We start from the raw sequence: 21,320 nt of genomic DNA, 5'->3' as shown, positions 1-21,320 counted from the left end.
ACCACCCCACCCCACCCCGACAGCACTCTCCTTTCCAGCAGAAGCATCTTGGTCCTGCAGACCAGGGAGGGTGTCTCCAGCCCTCAGACTTCCTGCCATTCCCAGTCCCAAAGTGATGGGGCCAACATGCAGAGGTTTGGGCAGGAGCTGTTACCCCGATAATCTCTCTGTGAAGAGAGACCGCAGCCCAGATGGGCACTTACCCCAGATAAGGGGGCTGCAAGAAAAGCTGGGCCAGGAAGAGACGGGGCCCTGTCTGGGGTGAGACTCGGAGCTCAAAGGGTGGGGGGCAGTAAAGCCCAATAGCAGCCTAAGGTGCAGAGGGGAGAAGGGGCGCAGGGGGCGTGCTGAGGTTGGGAGGAAGAAAAGATCAAGTTGCTAAAGCCAGTGGTGGGGAGGGACCCTGGAGAGGGCACATCAGGAGGGGGGGCCCTGACCTTGCTCACAAAGCTCGCCCGAAAAGCCAGGGTCACACACACAGTGTGCCCCCTTGGTGGCCAAGGCCTGACAGTGGCCATGCAGGCACCGCAGGCCCCCGCACGGCTCTGCGGGCGCCCTGGCCTGGTTGCACAGGGCCCCCGAGTACCCGTCCTGGCACTGGCAGCTGTAGGAAAGAGCATCGAGGGGCACGCACTTCCCGTGGACACACCTGGAGGGGACAGAGGAAAAACGCCGTGAGGATGGGCCAGAGCCGATCCGAGGCCCACCCGGGACACCCACACCCCCGTCCTTGGCGTCATGGGCTGGGATCCTGTTTGCAGGATTGAAACACGGAGCAAAGGGTGTCTGGGTCTGCCCCTAGGGACTTCCCTGCCAGGGAAAATTGAAAACCAGAATGAAAAACCGTGTTAGGCCACATGTTCCAGTTTGGGGATTTAAAAGTGCTGCCCTTCCTCACCACAGGAAACGGGAACTTCCAAGGAAGGGAAAGGAACCCACAAGGGAGGCAGGGGTCGGGGCTCACTTGTGGCCGTGACAGGGACCATCGGCTGGCTGGTCGCAGTGCAGGCCGCCCCAGCCAGCCTCGCAGTGGCACACAGGCCCTGGGCTGGCGTTGGGCTGGCAGATGCCATGCAAGCAGTAGAGCTTCCGGCAGGGCTCGCAGCCTGGTACCACGCCCGGCTTCATCCGTGTCTTGGTGAAGTCCTGCAGCTCGTTGTTGATGTACAGATTTCGGATGCAACCGTGGAAGCTGCTGCCATTGAGTATCTGCCACAGGCGGAAGGCGGCCGAGTTCACGTCCACTGGCATCCCTGGGGTGGAGGGAGGGGGCAGAGCTGAGTCAGGCTTGGATGGTGCCTGGCAACTACCACTGAGGTCTGTGGGGCATCTCCACAGTGTTCCCTCTTGCCCTTGGCCTCTGCCCTGTCTCTGCCAACCTGGGCCAAGGTCCCCGCCACCTTGGAGGGTCCAGGCTCCTTCCCCAGAAGAAATGGAAAAGCTGCTTTCCCTGTAATCAGAGGCCAGGGTGCCAGCCCTGGCAGCAGCCAGCTGACAACTGAAGCTCCAGGTGCCTGAGTCTAGGTACCCTTGCCCAGGGCTCCTTCCTTTCCTCTGGAACCCCTGTTTTTACCTCCCACAGACCCCAGGAGCAGCAAAGGACTGGGGCCTAGAACTCAGGTGTATGGTACTTTGTTACCTGCTTTTGGCGCCCCCACTTTGCAGCAACCCTCCGAGGTAGGAGTTGCTAAACTCCATCAGATGCTCAGTGCTCAGTGACTTGCCCAAAACTGCACAATTAGTCAGCAGCAGAGCTGGGGTGAAAGCCTGGGTTCTCCACCCCTCACACCAGCCCCATGCCTAGGCCAGGCCCTCCACAGCACTGAGACGGCCTGGCTGCATCCGGGAACCTGCTCGTCTGGTTTTGTAATTGTCCACAGATCGTGGACAAGGCCATTTAGCTACAACACCTATTAAGGCCAGCTGGGCAGTCCTCAGCTATGCAGGGTCTCAGTGCCCAGCCTCCTGCGGCGGCTCTGGGCCTCTGAGGGTCCCAAGACTGGGAATGGACCCTAAAGAACTGGCAAGCCCCTTCCGGCCCAAAGCCAAGAGGAAAGATAGAAGACAACGGGGAAAATCCCAGCTAGCTGGCCACTCACCTCACCTCCCAGGCCAGGCCTCGGTGCCAGCTCAGGCACTTGGCCCCGTAAGTCTGGGCGGGGCAGACAGCAGCCTGGCTGCTGGCAGGGGAGAACAATCCACCAGCAGCTTGGCCATTCACTGGGACCTGCCCCTTCCTCCCTGAATGCCCACCCCGCCCCCCCAAGTCCAGAGCCCCAGGCACCAGCTCTCAGACGGGAGAGCATCACCTGATGAAGGGGCCCGGGGCGGAGCAGGTCCTCACCTCCCACATAAAGGGGGGCCTCACTGTTTAGTGTGTAGTGTTTGCCAAAGTTGTCCATGGTCATGGGACTTCCACCATCGATGGAGAGATTCACCATCTGGTCAAAGGTGACCAACTCAACAGTGTGGAACTGCCCATCATTGATCGTCTCAGCACTGGAAGAAGATAGGGTGCCCCACCCCAGACAATGAGCTTCAGAGTGACCCATCCCCACCTGGACACTTCCCCAGAAAGGCCACTGGTCCAGCAGCTGCTTCCCAGGGGACCACATCTCTCAGGGAAGAGACTGTGGTGACTCGGTGGCCTGCAGCGGTCTAGTCTCTCCTGCTGCCCTGGGGAGAGCTGAGGAGTCTGGGGCAGGGATTCTAAACCCCATCCGTCTCCCCCTCCCCGCTCAGGAGCCCCTGTGAAGCAGTGGGGGGAGGCGGAAGGATGAGCCCACTGTCCGGAACTCACAGAGCCTTGGACCCAAGTTGGGCTGCACTCAGTGGTTCTAACACCCTTCCACTTGGGCAGCCCAGGTTCTGGTGGTCCCAATAACGAGCTGCTTTGGGCACAGGAGGCCTCTGAGAGAGACTAGGGGGCGTGAGGCAGCCCTACCTGTAGATGGCAGAGCTGGGGTAGCTGCCAGGGTCGTAGCTGACACGCACATGGCCCTGATACAGCTCCACTGCGATGTGGTCATTGTCCCCGTTGTACAGCAGGATCCCATTGTCCTCTGCCGTGGAGACCTGATGGGCAAGGGCACTTTCTCTGCAACCCCACCCCACGCAGCAGCAGCACAGGCTGGGGGTGGAGCAGAGGGGCCGACCCACGATTGAAAGAGAGATTGCAAGGACTCTTGGTTAAAGATGTAAGCTCAGAGTTCACCCTGGCTGAGCTCGGCCACATGTAAGAAACCTGTGCGCAGGCAGCACTGGAAGCTGAAGCTAAGGAGTAGTTGAGACAAGAGGTGGTGGGAGAGGACCCTGCTAAGTGTGGTTTTCTGGATCCAGTCACCCAGGAGACCACCTCCCCTCACTCTTCTGTGAGATTGGTTCTGTGACTCAACAGCCTTTCCAATTGGCTTAAACTGGTTCAGACTGAGAGGCTGACACCCATACCCAAATCTCCCCAGTGTTTTGGGCAGGGATGAGTCTTGATGCTCTGACCTGAGGCCAGTCACTGTCTGACTCCCCTCTGTGACCAGTGCCCTGGGCACACACCTGGAGTGTGATGTTGGCCCGAGGCCAGTTCTGCAGGTCAGTGAACTGCAGGTAAGTGTCCCGATCCACGAAGTCAACGCTGAGCAGCTTCTCACACTCGGGGCCGCCAAAGCCCGGGAGGCACTGGCACACGGCCCGGCTGCCCTGGTCCACACAGTTGGCCCCGTTCTGGCATGCCATCCCCTCGCAGGGGTTCCTGGGGGCAGGCGGCCGGGGAGGCATCTCACAGAGCTTCCCACTGAGAGGGAAAGGACACGGGTCAGACAGGGCAGGGCACAGGGGCAAGGGGGCACCTTCCCCTGGAGGGAAACTCACTAAACATTTCGGGAAACTGGATCCTTAAGGCAACAGAAGATACTCCTAATGAACCCTTTTCCTGAGAAAACTAAGAGCCAGAGGGTGGTGAGAAACTGGGACGGTTCCTGGACCAGCAGAACCAGGGTCACCTGGGTACTTGTCAGAAATGGAAAACCTGCTGCCTCTGCTTTTTGGCAACAGGCCAGGTGATTGTGTGTACATTAAAGTTCACAGGTCACTCACTGCTCGTGTCTCCTTTTACAGAAAAGAAAACTGAGAATTAAAACACAAGCATAATAGGGAAAAGACTCAAATTACTGAAGTGAAGAATTAAAGAGGGGCCATCGCCACCAGCAGGGCGCTGTGATCCCTGCTGCGACACCCCAGATGTCCGTCAGTGGATGAATGGACGACCCGGTGCGGTGTCTTCGTGCAATGGGCTGTCACTCAGCCATAAAAATGAACGACACTGATGCCTTCCGGCACATGGCGACCCTCACAAACACGACGCCAAGGGAGAGCCAGTCGCAGAGGACCGCAGACTGCACACTCCGCTTATATGAGACCCCCAGAATAAGCAGACCTACACCCCCAGGTACTCGTAGATCACCGGTTGCCGAGCGCGGGGATGGAGGGGTTCGGGGTGACAGATAGGAGGTGCTGAGCTTCTTTCTGGAGTAAAGAAGATGTTCTGAAACTGATTGTGGTAGTGAAGGCACAGCTCTGGGACTATACCAAAGCCACGAATTATACATTTCAACCAGGTGAACTGTATGGCACATGAATTATATCTCATTAAAACTGTTTTTTAAAAAAAGCACCCAAGCAGATCATGGGAGGTGGGCAGCCGAAGGAGGGCAAGTGCCTTCCTCTCCCAGAGGAGCCAAGGTGCAAAGGTCAACGATCTTCCTGGTGTGTCCTCAGAGGTTTCATGAGTGGGTATAGTTACGTGATGGGGCTCTACCCACTGATCCGTATGCACCTCCCACTCCCTCCACTGAAGAGGTTGGGGCCTCCACCGTTCTGGGTGGTTCAGTGACTTTCCCAAGGCCACACAGCTGGGCGGACACAGCCAGGCTTCAACCCCAGGACCCCACAACCAGGCCTCACCCGTACTCTCCCTCCCAACCATGTCTGGGGGCCCCCACCAGCATCCAGGCTGGTGGCCAGGAGGGGTCAGCCCCCCGTGGCATGCTCAGGGCCCTCACCTGTAGCCCTCGGCACAGAGGCAGGAGTAGCCATTCACTTCGTCGACGCACTGGGCCCCGTTCTGGCAGTGGTGAGCCCTGCAGTCATCCAGGTTCTCACTGCAGTTGTCGCCTGCATAGCCTGGTGTGCACTCACACCTGGAGGTGGGCGAGGGGGCAGTCAGCCAGCCAGCCAGGGGCCTGTGGGTTCTCTGTGTGTGGCAGAGAACCTCCAGGCCCTGTGGGTCTAGGGGGTCAGTTGCCAGGATATAAACAGCCCTGGATATAAAGATGCCCCCCATCTGTCCTGGAACCCTTTTATAAGGCAGAAGAGAGCTTGTGTGGGTTGCAGGCTCTGGGTTGGGAGGGCGAGCACCTAGCAGCAGGAGGAGATCGGGGACCCAGACCCACCACCAAGCACACCCAGAGCCAGACTGCTGCCCCTTCCAGGCATGCCGAGCTGCTGTCCAGCACACGGCCCTGACTCCTGCGGCTCCCGAGCCCCTCTTCCCCAGCCTCCTGGCCCCGGCAGGGCTAGTGCCCAGCCCTCAGCCAGTGCCTGACTCCAGGCCAGCCTCCACCTTCCCTGTCCACACTGAGCCTCACCACTCACCTGAAAACCCACTTTGGGCTACAGATAGAGGGCGCACTCCGCCACCCCCACTCAGGCACACTGTTTGCGAAACTGCAGGTGGGAGCAACGCCTTAAAACCCCATGACCTTCACCCCACACAGTCTTCAGGTGACAGAGCTCTCCATACATGCCAGTAACAGCAATGGCAGCTATAGTCAAGGACCCCTTTTCCAAAACTCCCAAGGCCAGGTAGGTTGTGGAACTGAGAATCTTCAGATCTTGAAAAGGCAGTGAGTGCAGAGCTTACAATGGTGTGTCAGGTACCAGGCCGGGGGGCTGGGGCAGCCCCTCAGTCCCACGCGTCCACAGTTCTGTGGTGAAATCAGCACCACTCACACCATGCGGACGGAGGGGCACTGTACGTAGCCCCGTACCATGTGACAGTCAGCCTTTCTTACCAAATACATTCGGGCCAGATCCGATTTTGCTATCAAACTGACTTTTGGTTTTCAGTTTTGTGGACTTTGTAACTAGGTGAGGACTTGTGAATCCAGAATGATAAGAGCTATTCGTGGAGCATTTATCAGATGTCAGACATGGAGCTAAGTGCTTCCCACGCATCTGCTCGTCCGATCCTCACAGCCACCCCAGGAGGAAGCTTCTGGTGAGTCCAGTTTGCAGATGAGAAAGCTGAGGCTCAGAGTGGTACAGCCATCCATTCAGGGTCATGCTGGCAGCAAAGCTGTCCCCGTAACTACACCCCACACTGACTCACAGGGACCCAGTGTGGCTGAGACCAAGCCTACTTGACAGGCGAGGTGACAGGGAGGCAGCTTGGCAGCCCCTGCCCTTCCCTGGCCCTGGAGACGGGCAACACTGACCTGGGCCCATCTGGGGTGCCCACGCACTGGGCCTCGTGCTGACACGGGTTCAAATCCGGCAAGCAGAAGTCGACTAGCTGCTCACAGTCCCTTCCTGGGGAAAGAAGAAGGGAGAGGCAGGAGAGAGGCTGTCCCCCTGAGCTCCGCCCAGCAGGCGGCCCAGCAGAAACCTCCCGCAGACACTGAGGCGGGGCCCCAACCCTGCTGCCCATGGGAATGGGGCTCAGGCCACGCATGCTGGCCCTCAGCTCCCCACAGACACTCACACCCCACGTACCTGCATACTGCAGGGGGCACCGGCACGTGTAGTTGCCCACGCCGTCCACACAGATGCCCCCATTGGCACACGTGTGCTCCACACAGTCGTCTGTGTTCACCCCGCAGGTCGGTCCCTCAAAGCCAGCTGGACAGGAGCACCTGTGGGGCCGGGGAGGAGGGAGAGGTACGTAGGCCCATGGCCGAAGCAGCAGCCTGGGGCCACTGGTCAATATCATTGTCCCAGAGTTTCAGTCCCTACTCCAGGCCGGGGCCTCACTGCATCCTGGGCGTTAGAGGTGGACAAGACCAGCCCTGCACTTGTGGGACTCACAGTCCGAGGTGGGGGAGGGTGATGAGGAGACAGGCAACCAGGGGAGAGGCGGAGGGTATTGGTACAGTGTGACACTGAGGCTGGGGGGTGTGAACAAAGGGGCAGAGGACGCCTAGCTCCTCCCTGGGGGGAGTGGTCAGGGCAGGCTTCTCCAAGGAGACAATGAGTAGTCAGGGGCCCTGACAGGGGAGTGCAGGAATGGGAGGGAAGGCAGTGGGACCAGAGGCATGGGTACAGCCCAGAGAAGACCCCACATTCAGTCCTCTGGGGGGAGGTCCTCCTCACACAAACAGTTCAGGTCTGTGGGAGCACAGGCTCCAGGGACGGGGGGCAGAACAGGGCTGGAGCAGGCTGTGGGGAGCCCTGGGAATCAGTGCCTCTTCAGCCAGGCACACCTTTCCCTGGGGCACCTGGGTTTGGGGGAGCATGTGGGTCAGAGAGGTCTGAGGTGACCTCCAGGTCTTCCAGCTCTGCAGGAACCCTTCCCTGGGCTGACCTGCCCGGGCCTCCACAGAGGCACGCACACAGCTGCCCGGCCAGCCAGCGGCCCGAGACCGCAGGGCTCCTCGGAAAGGGGACAACTAGGAATATTGATGTTTCGAAAGTGAGTGAACAAGTGGCTTTTGCAAGTCCCCAGGCTTCCCGTCCGTGTGTGAAGAGTAACTGGAGGAAGTCCTCATGGACCTGTCAGCTGACGGAGCGCTAAAAATAATTTCTGATGACATCACTCGGGGTTTTTGGCAGACGGACTCCGAGGGGCTTCGCAGACTCGAGGGACGCAGCTACGGCAAAACCGCTTCTGCTCTTCCCTGCTGTGTTTGCGGAAAACTCTCAGCACGTCCAGCCACACACACACGAGTCGTGTGCACGTGTGTGTGCACACAGCTCCGGCTCATTCGGACATGTGTGTAATAAATCCCTACTTTAAAGTGTAATGACTATCAATCAAATTTTGTAATACAGCCATGTTGGTTTGCCCAACTGTTTATTATTGATCATTGTAATGATAACTCAAAGCAAAAGGAACCTTTAAACAGAGGCTTACAGTCACAAGAGATAATGGGAACCTTACATTTACACTAAGGCACCCATGTTGGTGGTGGAGAAATACGACAGGCTGCTCCAGAAATGTGTCCCCAGCGTAAAAACAGATGACATGAGAAGGAACATGGGAGGAGGCATGGAGAGTAAAGTAAAAATACACTTCTAGAAGCAAAAAGAATGAGGTAAACAGTTAAACTGCAAAAGAGCAGCTTATCTGTGTAATTTTTTAAAGGCACCAAATTGCTGTGCTATTAGGATTCCGCTGGAGATCAATGAGTGTTAGTTTTATTTTTAAATGTTAACATTTACGATATTCTGAAAATGGCCTTGTTTGCAACAAAAAAACTAAACTTACAATGAAAAATTTTAGCAGGCACTCCAAGAATATGTGAGGGTGTGTGTAGTTTTAAAACTTGGTCGGTTGGGGGGGGGGGCAGTAAGTGAGCAAAGCAGCGTGAAGTTGAAGGCCACTATGGTGAGGCAGGTCCAGGGCTTGATTGTCCCCCGTGCAGAGGGGGGACATAAAACAGGGTTTTGAGCAGGATGAGGGGATCAGTCTTGCCTTTCCAAAAAGGCCCCTGAGAGCCTCAGGGTTGAGGGGTAACTCAGAGGCACCCCCTTTCTACCTACAGAGCCCACCAACAGCCTCCAATCTGTACCCCAGCTGCACCCCTCTGTGCCTGGGGGAGTGTCTGGGGGTGTCCTCTCAGCCCCTCTCAGGAGTCCAGGGAACGAGGGGGGGTGCTGTGAGGAGCTGCCGCCCAAGCCCAGAGGACAGAGCCAATGGAAAGGGTGCCGTTGCCAAGGCAACAGTGAGCTGAGAGGCCATTTATTGTTTTTCTCTTTACACCTGGTAATTTGGGTTCAGGGAGACAGGTTTGGCTATTTCTGCCAGTAGATACAGAGCCAATTTGTTCGGCCAGCCGTTCATTTTCAGCAACTAAATACACAGTATTCTTCAGAAAAACTCTGGGTCCAGAAGAGCTCTGGGAATTGGGGTGTTTGGTGAGGGGTCCTGGGGGAAGCAGGTCAGTGTAGGGGTGCTTGCCTGTGATGTCAGCCCTGGGAGAGGCTGGGGCACTGCCTTGCCTGTGTGGAGCCAGGAGACGACGGCAGGGGCACTTTTTGGAGGGAGACTCGGGAGGGCACACCCAGAACTAGCTCCTGCCTCTCCAGGGGGCCTGGGGGGTGGGGCTCAACTGGAAGGAGGAGGCCGAGGGCGCTGCCTCCAGGCAACAGCGGTGCTACAGCAGATGCTTGACTTTGGCTATTAGACGCCTTGGGGTAGCAGAGATCATAGGGGTTTAAAATGCCCCACACTGCCCCTCGGCACTGCCACTGCATATGCCCTTGGCCTTGGATTCTCGGTGCCATCAAAAGACCGTTCTGGCACCTGGCAAGAGCCGAGAGAGGCCTGGAGCAGAGACGGGAGCAGGCAGCTGGGTTCCCAGCGCCAGCCCCCCACTGGTGGACGTGACTCTGATCACCTGCTGTCACCTCCTCTGGGCAGCGGCTGGCCTGGTGGGCGTGGGCCGGTTCCCAGTGAGAATTTGCTCCCCCTGAGCCCACCCTCTATCTCCTCCCAGAGCACGGGGCCTTGGGGTGGGGCGATGCTGGCTACCCCATCTGGAGGAGGAGGGCACGGACCCTTGGGTGCTGGGCCCCATCAGCACCCCGCCCACCAGGATCCAGCCCCTCCAGGCAACTCACGTGAAGCTGGCACCCTCACCCTCCTGGGCATGGCAGGTCCCGCCGTTTTCACAGGGGCCACTGGCACAGCTGTCCAGGGACACCTCGCAGTCTCGGCCCTGGGGAGAAAGTCAGCAGTGGGGACCCCAGGGGGACCCAGGGGCTGGGGAGAGCCAGCAGAGATGGCCAACCCCCCGCCTGTCCCGAGTTACTTGTACTTTCATCAGCTCCGGCGCCAGCTCGGGAGCAGGAGCAGAACTGTTCTGGGGCACCCAGGGAAGAGTGGGGAGCAAGACAGACCCAGCCCTGCCTGCGGCACAGGCAGCCCTCCTGCACCGCCTCAGCCTCCACTCACTCACCTTGTAGCCGCCGGGGCAGGTACACCTGTACGCTTCAAGGGGGTCATTGTGGCAGCTGCCCTGGTTCCGGCACGGGCTGGACAAGCAGGGATCACATTTGGCCTGGACAGCCAGAGTGGGGGGGCCTGGGGCAAAGCGGCAGGGAGGGCAGGTGTCAGTATCGGGAGGGCAGGGGTAAGGGCATCCTTACACCCCGAGGGGCTGTAAGGACTAAAAGAGCTCACCCGAAAAGTCGGGTGACCTTTCCTGGGTCTGACCTTTCCTTCTGAGGCAACTACCTCCAGCCCTGTCACCTGCTAACAGAACATCAAAGGTGGCCACCTCAGCAGGGATGACACACAGCTGTGAGGAGGCCACAGTTAGGAGAAAAGGGCCATGTGCCTTTAAGTTGTTTCTCTCAAGGCCAAAGCAGGAAGAAGCCTTTCCCATCACCTCCAGCTACACAGATGACCCTCTCCGGCCCTCCAGGACTCCATGGTCGCCCTGCCCTGAACTTGGAGGTGGACGAGGAGCTGGCAGCCAGGCCCTCGGGGCCCCTCCTATGAGGGACCCACACGGGTCAATGGCGAGAGCAGCAGCTGCCTCAGCTTCCACGTGGACTCCTTCTGGAAGCTGGAAGTGTCCGTTCTGCTTGCTCACAGGTGTGAGCATGAACCGAAACAGAAACACTTTCCCCGAAATCACTGGAAGGAAGGGCAAGAGGCCTTCCCAGGAATAAGCAGGATTCTGCCTCTGGTCCAGGTGCTGGTCACCTGTGTGGGCTCAGTGTGTGAAGATTTATGATCATTCGCTTCCGATCTGTGTCCTATTCTGTTATGCATACTACGTTTCAATAAAAAGTGGGGGCGGATTTCACTAGTACCAACACCACCCAATTAAATAAATCCTGAGCAAACGTTCCAATACAGATCGGCTTGCTCCCAACAGCTGAGAGCAGAGCCCCAGGTCGGGCCCTCGGCACTGTTACCCCCGTGACAGCATCCTGCACGCAGGGTGGCCCGTGCCTCCTTGTTAACCTGTGGCTGTCACTTTCATTTCCCATGGAGCTCTGTGGGCTTGCAGAGGGCAGGGACCGTGGCCCACGACCACTGGTGTGCTCCCTGAGCCGTCCCCCCGCACAAAGCCAGGCCTGGGGCAGCCGCTCAGCTGCCTCCCTCCGCTCAGCAGGGCTCCCGGGGCCTGGGCGGCAGTCAGTCTGTCAATCCCAGACGGAGCATTTAGCGTTTACAGATGCCCAGGGTGAGGCGCCTTGACAGCCAAGCCGGAGGAGCCTCCCGCCCCCGTTTTTCTACAAAGTCAGGAGAGTGGCCCTGGGTCCAGCTGCTCAGGGGTTTAAGCTCATTGCTGAGTGCAGCTCCTACCAAAGGGAAGCCTGAGTGCTTGAAGCTTCCAGAAATACTGTTGCTATTTTCACTTTCCTTACATAACCCCAGGGAGGAATTAAAGCCCTTACAGCCTGAGAATTTTCTGCCTATTTTTTTTACATTCATTATTATGTCAGGACTAGAAGGCAGTCATGCTAACGAGCTGTAGGTGCCTCAATTCTGCCACCTGACCCTCTCTACCCAGCTGGCTGTCACAGGCACATCTGGGAGGTCCAGCCAGGGTGAGCAGATCCGCTGGGCCGCCGGCAGTGGGAGATAGGGATGCAACCCGGTCTCCGCCACCCCTTTCTCTGTTCCTGGGCTCACCTTGGCATTCAAACTTCTTGGCAGGCGTGGTGAGGAGCAGCTTGCCCTCCATGTCTGGGGGCCCAGCGCAACGGGCAATGCCTGGCTCCTTGTAGCCGGTCTTCACCCAGCTGGACAGCCAGCGGAGGTAGCAGTCACAGTGCAGGGGGTTGGCACCAATGGCCCTGGGGTGGAAAGTGGAGAGAAGCAGGAACTTCAGCCTCGGGGCTTATGGGGTACCGAGGGTGCAGGGCACTACATGGGGGGCTGGCAACAGCCCTGAATTCACAATCCAGTACTGCCGTCCCAGCATGGCTTCGAGTCCTTCACATGTGTTCCCTACTGGGTCCTCACCACACCCTTCTCTCCCCATTCGACGTGTTGAAACTCAGGCTCCAAAAGGTGGAGGCCCTTGCCTAAGGGTGCACAGAGACGGGGAGGTGGGACTTGAACGCGTGCGGTTGAGGCCAAAGGCTATGAATGCATTGCCTCCCTGCTGCACCGTGAGAACGGAACCAGCACCCACTGCTGTGAACTGCGGCTGCTCTTCCCGCTGTAGTGCGTCTCATCGGCTCGTTGGGCCCAGGGCAGGTTTTCTTCCTCCCTCTCGGAGACATGGGAGCTGAGCCTCCCGTGACTAGGTCACTTCCCTGAGGTCACATGCCTGGCGAAGGGCCACCCGGGTCCAGACGTGGAGCTGCCCGACTCAGGAGTGCACGCTCACTAGGAGCACACAGATGCACCCTCACCGCAAGGCTCTGTCGAACTCCACAGACCCAACGTCTCTACCTCACACACCACTGAACGCCTGAATGCCGCTGAACTACACACCTTAACGTGGTTCATTTTACACTGCATGATTTTTACCTCCAGTTTTTTAAAGGCACATTCCTATGTCACTGATGGAGTGCAAAATGGAATAACACTGACGAGGGGAACTTTGTGATATCTATTGGTTGCCTTCTGACCCAGCGACTCTGTTCCGGGAGCTGGTCTCGCAGATCCTCCTGCACAGCAGCACCCGTGGGAGGGGACCGACCACAGCCTCTCGGTAATGGGAACACCGGGAACTCCTAGTGTTCGTCAGTGTGAGACGTGCTTCAACAAACCACATCGCGTCCACATTCCAAAACAGTCTGACCCACAGTCACTGCCAGCCACAGGAGGACACACAGTCACCACCCGAAGCGTGTGGCCATCCGGTCCTCCCTGTATTGACGCATGTTATACCACAAATTATATCTGCCCAAGCAGCTTGCTTCTTGTCACTAAACAGCCCGGCATGGAGACCTTTCCGGGTCAGTGTACATGAGTCTGTCTCATTTTGTCAAACTGCTTCCCGTTGTCCCAAAGAAAGGGCACCTCGCAGGCTCACAGAGCCCCTGCCCTGTTGCCAGGCATTTGGCTGCCTCCCACAGGGGCCAGCATCTCGTACACGCCTCCTGGCGAAGTGAGCCTTTCTCTAGAGCAGACAGGTAGAAGTAGGGCTCAGGATGCAGAGAAGTGCTCGTAAAAAAAAACGTTAACAGTTCCCCTTCAAAACAGGCATGTGGACTTACACGCACCAGCAATGCAGGGCCATGCCCGCCCCTCACATCCCTGTCCCAACACTGCCTCCGGCCAACCTCTTCGCGTTTCACCCAGCTGGTGGGCAGTGAGACTAAAAGATGAATGAGACATGGGGACATGTCCCCTCTGGGGGACAGGAGGACGCCAGAGTTCTTTGATCCAGCAAATAGAAAATCATCAGAGCTTCGTGCCTGAAGTTCTTCACTATCAACATTATTTTGAAAATGTCAGGCTGTGTAAGGTCAATGAGAACGAGCCCACATTAGGTAATTAGCAGCCGCACACGCCATTCTCCCCGTTTCTGGGCCCGCTGCACAGGCAGCTGCTGCCCCCGGGTGTGGCCGGCACCGCGAGGCTGAGCGGGACTTCCCCAGAAGAGCGCATCTGGCCACTGAGCGCCTTAAAACACCGGCGGCGAGAGCCCAGGGCTCCGCCCCCGCACAGCCGCCAGCTGCCCGTCCGTCTCCGGGGCGCACTTCGTGATTCGATAAAGAGCCCGCGATCTGGAGAGGGGAAAGGGCAATCGCGTACAACCTGAAACGGGCGCCGAGGGAATAGTGCGGCTTGGAAAGGAAAGCCAGCCCAGCCTGGCCAGGTAGTTAATTGTTCTCTGTCCCGGTGTGCTGAGGACATCCGTCCTGGCTAATGGGGCAGGGACACCTTCCTCTTTCCACTGAGCAGAGCTGGGGCTTCTCAGAGGCGGGGGGAGCTCAGACACTGAGTTTTTGAAGCTCAAGGGTGTTTTAAAAAAGACTTTTTTAACTATCTGGGGTACAAAAATGTGGTATATTTAAGATGTTTATATTTACCAGATTAATATGTTTAAAGAAACAAATGCAAAGAAATGTAATTATGTTATTCATAAGATAAAGGCAGATTTTATGTTAAGATTTTTTGTAGTAGGCCATGGCAGTGTTGGTCTGGTCATGAGCCAGAAGTTGCAAGTTCATGATGAACGGCTTCTTCTGTCAGGCCTGTAGCTCACTTACAGAAAGTGCCAGAAAGGCTAAATCTGAGGCCGTGGTGAACGTGGAGGCCCTTGACAAGTCGCAGGTCATCCCGGCTCCCAGTTCCCACGTGTATCCCCCACAAACGGCAGCAAAGCTGCACTGCAAATGTGTCCCTTTCCAGCTCTTAATGGTTAAAGAATAAAGAATAATTAACACTACCAACACCAACATAAAGCGAATCAAAACTCTCAGTTTTCTGGGACAGGCTCAGAGCCACACCTCACTCCAATATTTCAAGCTTTCATTTACCCGGTGGCTGGGTTCGGTGGCCCACTCCGCAGTACTATAGTTTGTTCTCACCTGGAGACCACCTTCCCCCGAAAAATGACTGTGGACCCAGTGGGGAGTGGAGAGCCACAGGTGCAGCTGGGACGCAGCTGTGGTGACAGCAGCGAGGCCACTCGTCAATCCCAAAGGACTGTGGATTCAGTCCCCAACCAGTGTATACACAGCCCTGTGTCACCGGCCCTTGGCGTAACTTGGGTATAGTGGACACAGTAGATATGGGGTATGTTCATGCCAAGACCCTGCTGGGCTTCTGTTCGGGTAACTGGGACCAAATAGCTTTCCTGTGGCTGTTTCACAGAGATGCCTTTAGCAAACACTGAAACTTCAAGCTCTCCTTCGCCCGGGCCCATCCTCCTCCCCACAATGCATCTGTGTGCGTCACTGTCTCCTTCTACTGGACTGGAGCTTCGAGGGAGCTCGAAGCACGCACCCCCACCACGCCTCACACCAGCTGGCATCGGGAAACATTTGCTGAATGGACACCAGCCTAAAAGTATGAGAAATGCACAGCCCTCAGTATGAAAGCAAATTCAGAGAGAAAAGACTGTAACAAATCATTCTCATAACTCCCTTCTTGTGGGTGTACATGTCCATCTTTGAAATCAGTATACTATCTTCTGTATTCTACATATTTTCATCAAATGATAAATTCCAGTGTCATAATCATGATGAACTGCTTGCTATTATTTAATCATTGCATGTTTACTTTTCATAGCGAATTCTTAATGAATTCAGAAATCTAACTTTCCAGAGCGCAGCGAATGAGAGGCAACCACATGTCAGGTTACAGAAATGAAGAACGGTGCTCGGGAGCCTTGACACAGGACCTGGCACATAGCAAGTATTTGCTGATGGACGGACAGACGACTAGACCAGTGGATGAGAGGTGAGCTAACAGCAAAGTAAATACAAAAGGAGCAGAAGCAGAGAGATGTGCACGGTGTGGCAGCCCAGGGCAGCCATGAGCGCTCACAACCCTTACGGCACGTTAGAATCACCGCGGACGTCAGAATCACCGCGGACGTCAGGAATACCGTTGTTCAGGCTGGGAAAAGGGCCTGAGAGGAGAATGAATTGTCTGAGAGCCGACTGCAAGTTGATGGCAGGATGAGGACCTGATGCCACACATCCTGGTTCCTAAGCTAGAGTTCGGGAGGTTAAATATGGCAAACCCCGTCCTCCACCGCACCCCAGACCCACCCGCCCCTCCTGCACACTGCCGGTGAAGAGAGGTGCAGGCCGGAGTCACTCCAGGCAACAGGAGCACTGGGCACTAACTCTTGGGCACCCCTGACTTGGCATGAAGCCCTGTGCATGTTCCCCCCTCCAGACTGCACACGGCCTCTGAGAAGACCAGAGTGGGGGCCGTGAGTCTACGCCATCCTTTACCGTTCCTTGACTCCTCATAAGTGCTCAAGAAATCCTTATGCAAGAGTTGCCACGCTTCCACAGAGGAGATCATGGATGCATGTGTGCACTTACCCGTATATTCCATCAGTATTGCATGTGCACACACATGAACACAAGCACACGTACCTTTCCCAAGCTACACCTAGCTCCATTCGAAACCCTGGGTATAAAGGGCAGAGTTTATTCAGGAGGTCGCTTCGAACAATGGGATATTTCTTCCACATGGAGCCTGTCTTGTAGAGAGATGGGGCTTCGAAGCAATGAACACATCTAATCAGTAATGCCCATGCGCTGTTCTACAATGCCTGCTAAATTGATCTTTACTTATTTATTTCTTACTACTGGATCTGACCCAAGGTCACTGTTCTCCTAAATAAAATCTGAATTTATAGATAGGTATGAGCTCAAATTTTGTTTCGGAAGCTTTGGTTTTTGTTTGTACAGAACATGTAGTTTTTTCATTTCCCATTTGAAGAACAAAACCTCTAGATTTTGAGCTGGAGATGAGATCAGAATGTATCCGGTATCATTCATATTTCAGGGGGAAAGAGGAAAGGAAGTCAACTTTATATTTAAGCCCCAAGCATAAGAGATACACAAAAGAGAGGGCCCCATGCGTTCAGAAAGGTGGACCAGATGACTGAAAAGGCCTTGCTGGCGAGGTGGTGGAGAGCGGACCCGACCCTTGGCACAGCCCAGGGTAAGCCAAGCAGTCTGCCTGGGCCCGGAACTGCGGCAGACCCTGGCCCCCAGTGGAGACCAGCGCAGATGCTCTCTGGAGAGAAGCATCTCGAAAAAACAAGCTCACAACCAAAATTTACCAATCACAGATGGAAAGAGGCCCCTGGGAATGGGTCTCATCAAGAGCCATGGACAACAGTGTCCTCACCTGGCCCTTGTCTGGTCTGGCACTGCCACCTCCAGCCAGGCTCCCTCCACCACACTCCATCCTCCCCAGCCTCCACATGTCCTGTGGCTTTGCAGGAGTTTCCTATAACTTAATTCTTCCATCATTCTCTTCCACCCACAGAATAAAGTCCAAACTCCTTAGCATGGCACAGACACCCCGACAGTGGAATCCCAGTGTCCCTTTTCTAGTCTTGTCTTCCCACCTCATACCCCTCACCCAACCAAACTCTCCATGTCCTACACTGGACACACAGCGTCCTTGGCTGTGTCACTTACTTTCTTGCCTCCGCACCTGCGTACATGCTGTTCCCTCTTTCTGGGATGTCCTTTCCCATCTTCTCCAAATGGCAAACTCCTAGTTTCTCTCTAATGGCAACCTAAAGGGCACCTCCTCTGTGAAGTGCCTCCGAGTCCCCCAGAATCTGTCACTGCTGCCTTTGAACTTGTTTTCTGACATCCCAGATGGCTGCCAAGGGCAGAAACCTTCTGTTAGTGAATTCTTTAGCACCTGCCTCACTGTGGCTACTCAGGATGGTTTTATTGGAGCAGTTAAGAATAAATAAGAAACTTTAGAATCAGACATACCTAAGTTCAAATACTGTCTCTGTCGCTTCCTAGCTTTACAGCTTGAGGAAGCTGCCCAGCTCTTCAGTACCTGGGACTGTAAGATGGAAACAATGAACCCTGCCCACCAGGACAGAGCCCCTCACGCACTCCACTCCCGTGGCCAACGCCGCTGATCAGTCACTGCACGTGTCCCGCTGAGTGCAGACAGGCGCTGGAATCCTGAGTACGGCCCGAGGTGGCCCTGTCACATCTGTATAGCTGCCACACAGCATGAAACCTCCCCCTCATTTTGGCCATGAAGAAAACAATGCCCCACAGACAAAGAACTCACATGTAGCACAGTACTTGTTCCAAGCAGACCCTCAGTGAATTACACGCTATTACTTTATTTCCTCAAGTTCAAGACAGCTCGACACACTACTGACTCCCCACGCTTTGGGAGGGGCGGAGAAACAGGACCACGTGAAATAGAGAGGTCACTTGTCAAGCACACTCTGATTTCAGAGATTAAAGCGTGGAGAAGGTGAGTCTCAGAACTGAGCAAATCCAGTGAGGCTGCTGAGTGAGTGAACTTCAAGGAGGGGTGCTGGGGACCCCAGGAGCCTCTCTGACCGGGATGTGCCTGCGCCCTCAGGCCCTGGGCACCAGGTGTGGGGCAGAGGACAAGAGGACACAGCAACCCCCAGGGTCCCGGCCCAGCCCATCGGGCCTGCATGCTGCCTCGGCCTGCGGCTGGGTCCCCAGGAGAGTGCTGGGTGCCGCCTCCCCTCGGGGTCAGCTGCTTTGCAGCCCCTCTCTGCCTGTGCTGTGAGGAACGCATGCAGCATACAGTTCGCCACTTGGGCCGTTTTAAGTGTGTGATTCAGTGGTAGCATCACTTACACTCACTGTACTAGGAACCACCACCCCCGCCTGGTTCCAGAATGTTTTCATCACCCCAGACAGAAACTCTGTACCCATTAAACAAAAACGCCCACTTCCCCTGCTCCCAGCTCCTGGCAACCACCACCCTCCTTTCTGTAGCCACAGCCTGGACCAGTCTGGGTCCTATCGGTGGGATCACGCAATCTTTGTCCTTCTACGTCTGAGTTACTTCGCTTTGCACACCTGCGGGGTTCATCCATGTTGTAGCGTGTGTCAAACTTCCTCGTGATGGCTGAACACTATCCCCTTGTATGGAGACACCACGTTCTGTTATCCACTCACCTGTTGATGGACACCTGGGTTATTTTCACCCTTTGGTGATTATGTGAACCATGCTGCCATGAACTTGGTTGTAAGTGTGGCCAAGTCCCTGCTTTCCATCCCCTTGGGCACGTACTTGGGAAAGGACTGCTGGATCATGTGGTGATTCTACATGTAGTCATTTGAGGAATCGAGTGCACTGCCTTTTAAGAATAGCTCATGCAGAGACTTCCGGCCAAGATGGAGGAGTAGGTAGACACACTGTGCCTCCTCCCACAACCAAAATAAGAACAATAACAATTTACAAACAAAATAGCAACCAGAACTGATGGAAAATTAAACTGTATGGAAGTCGGACAACCAAGGAGCTAAAATAGACACATTCGTCCAGACCGGGGTGGAGGCAGGTGGCCAAGCAGAGAGGGTATGTGGCACAAAAAGCAGTGGCACCGGGCGCGCACGGCAGCAGCTGACAAACGCTGGGCACACAACATGGCAGCAGGTGGACCCTGGGCGCACAGGTGGTGGCTGGCAGACCTTGGGCACGGGGTGGCAACAGGCAGACCCAGCAAGGCAGCGATTGAGAAGCAGGGACAGCGTGCAAGGCGGCTGGCTAACCAGGCGGTCCCACATTCGCACGCAGATAAACCAGGTGAAACTGGGAAGCGAGACAGACCTTGCAACCCAGAGTGCCCAGCAAGGAGAACTAAAGCCTCAAAACACCGATTGAAAACACCTGTGAGGGTTGAGGCACAGAAAGACTCCCAGCCTCACAGGAAAGTGCATTGGAGAGACCCACAGCGTCCTAGAACGTACACAAACCCACCCAGGAATCAGCACCAGAAGGACCCAGTTTGCTTGCAGGAACTAGCGGAAGGGAGTGAAATCTGACAGAGAGCGGAGCAAGAGCCATTGTTCCCTCTCTGACCCCGCCCCCACATACAGCATCACAACCCAGTGATGTGAGTTGCCCCGCCCTGGTGAACACCTTAGGCTCCTCCCCTCACAAGTAACAGGCACGACCAGATCCCCCGCCAAAATGGCCCAAATGGAAGAATAGATCAAAGCTCCAGAGCAAATACAACTAAGTGACGAAGAGAGAGCCAACCTATCAGACGCACAGTTCAAAGCACTGGTGATCAGGATGATCACAAAATTGGTTGAATTTGGTTGCAAATTAGATGAAAAAATGAAGGCTACGCTACGTGAAATAAAGGAAAATGCACAGGGAACCAATAGTGATGGGAAGAAAACTGGGACTTCTTGGGGACCACTCTGCTGGTTTCAGGAATTGTAACTATGCCCCATGGCTAAGGATGAGCCAGTGACCTCCAGAATGCAAGCCACAGGAGACAAGGCTTGTCTCTGGTAGCAAATGCTGCCTCAGTTTCCTCTCCCTGCCCCGAAAGCATGGTCGAAAGTCAATGACGGGTAAGACTCCTCACAGAGAGAGGGACAACCTAAGCCAGTCTCCATCATTTGGGAAGCCATCATGGAAGGACTCGGGGGGCTGCAACAAAGAGGAAACAATGGACCCTTGCCCCCCAGCTATGTGACATAGCCCGAGTCCCCATGTCCTCTGGGAGAAGCACTTCCTGGCTCTAATCCACTTAAGCCTGAAAACCTGATGGGGACCTTGCCTTGCTAGAGCGGATCCAGGAAAATCTGGCATCAGAAACAATTCCTAAAAAATCCTGTGAAACCTGCTTTGCTAAGAGTACTTTCATTCATATGTTAAGGGTCTGAGCAGGAAATGAGTATGTCTCCCAAAGTTTTGCAACCCCCTTCCTGACAGACACTGACTCAGACTAAGTCCTCAGATTTCTTTGTTATCTACTGTTTAATCCTTGCTGCCCTGTATTCCTGTGTATTACAACCCAATAAAAGCCCCTGGAGGAAGGGGCTCCAGGCCTTTTTCCTCTGAGAAACTGGCCTCCTCTTCTCCCCAAGCAGATCATGTCTTGGCAGTGTTTACTTTCATTGGTGGTGGACAGGGGGACTTGCAGACAAAGTTGCCCCCACAGGGACTCAAATCAATGGAGTGAACCAGAAGGAAGAAAGGCACAACCAAACAGAAAAGAATGAAGAAACAAGAATTCAAAAAATGAGGAGAGGCTTAGGAACCTCCAGGACATTTTTAAACATTCCAACATCCGAATTATAGGGGTACTAGAAGGGGAAGAGGAACAGCAACAAATGGAAAACTTATTTGACCAAATAACAAATAATAAATAATTTTTTCCAGGAAACCCAGGAAGCTCAGAGAGTCCCAAAGAAGTTGGACCCAAGGAGGAACACACCAAGGCACATCATAATTACATTAGCAAAGATTAAAATGAAGGAGAGAATCCTAGAAGCAGCAAGAGATAAGGAGACAGTCACCTACAAAGGAGTTTCCATCAGACTGTTAGCTGATTTCTCAAAAGAGACCTTACAGGCAAGAAGGGGCTGGAAAGAAGTATTCCAAGTCATGAAATCCAAAGACCTATATCCAAGATTGCTCTATCCAGCAAAGCTTTCGTTTAGAATGGAAGGACAGATAA

The 21,320-nt window shown here is 55.1% G+C and overlaps 1 protein-coding gene across 1 annotated transcript in view; it reads right to left on the bottom strand.

Annotated features, from left to right (window-relative positions):
* The window catches only part of SLIT1 (slit guidance ligand 1), a 152,122-nt gene that overhangs the window by 2,080 nt on the left and 128,722 nt on the right, over positions 1 to 21,320 (bottom strand). The window contains exons 26-36 of the mRNA XM_037050831.1: positions 11,861 to 12,024; positions 10,170 to 10,294; positions 9,832 to 9,929; positions 6,766 to 6,905; positions 6,489 to 6,582; positions 5,055 to 5,192; positions 3,550 to 3,787; positions 2,945 to 3,075; positions 2,345 to 2,499; positions 965 to 1,253; positions 438 to 649 (exon numbers count right to left, since the gene is read on the bottom strand). Coding sequence (XP_036906726.1) covers positions 438 to 649; positions 965 to 1,253; positions 2,345 to 2,499; positions 2,945 to 3,075; positions 3,550 to 3,787; positions 5,055 to 5,192; positions 6,489 to 6,582; positions 6,766 to 6,905; positions 9,832 to 9,929; positions 10,170 to 10,294; positions 11,861 to 12,024 — 1,784 coding nt within the window. The remainder of the gene's footprint in view (positions 1 to 437; positions 650 to 964; positions 1,254 to 2,344; positions 2,500 to 2,944; positions 3,076 to 3,549; positions 3,788 to 5,054; positions 5,193 to 6,488; positions 6,583 to 6,765; positions 6,906 to 9,831; positions 9,930 to 10,169; positions 10,295 to 11,860; positions 12,025 to 21,320) is intronic.

The sequence above is a fragment of the Sturnira hondurensis genome, unplaced genomic scaffold, assembly GCF_014824575.4.
Source record: "Sturnira hondurensis isolate 20B ecotype Veracruz unplaced genomic scaffold, ASM1482457v3 Scaffold0006849, whole genome shotgun sequence".
Taxonomy (NCBI): domain Eukaryota; kingdom Metazoa; phylum Chordata; class Mammalia; order Chiroptera; family Phyllostomidae; genus Sturnira; species Sturnira hondurensis.
This window is presented reverse-complemented; position numbering and strand designations above follow the sequence as displayed.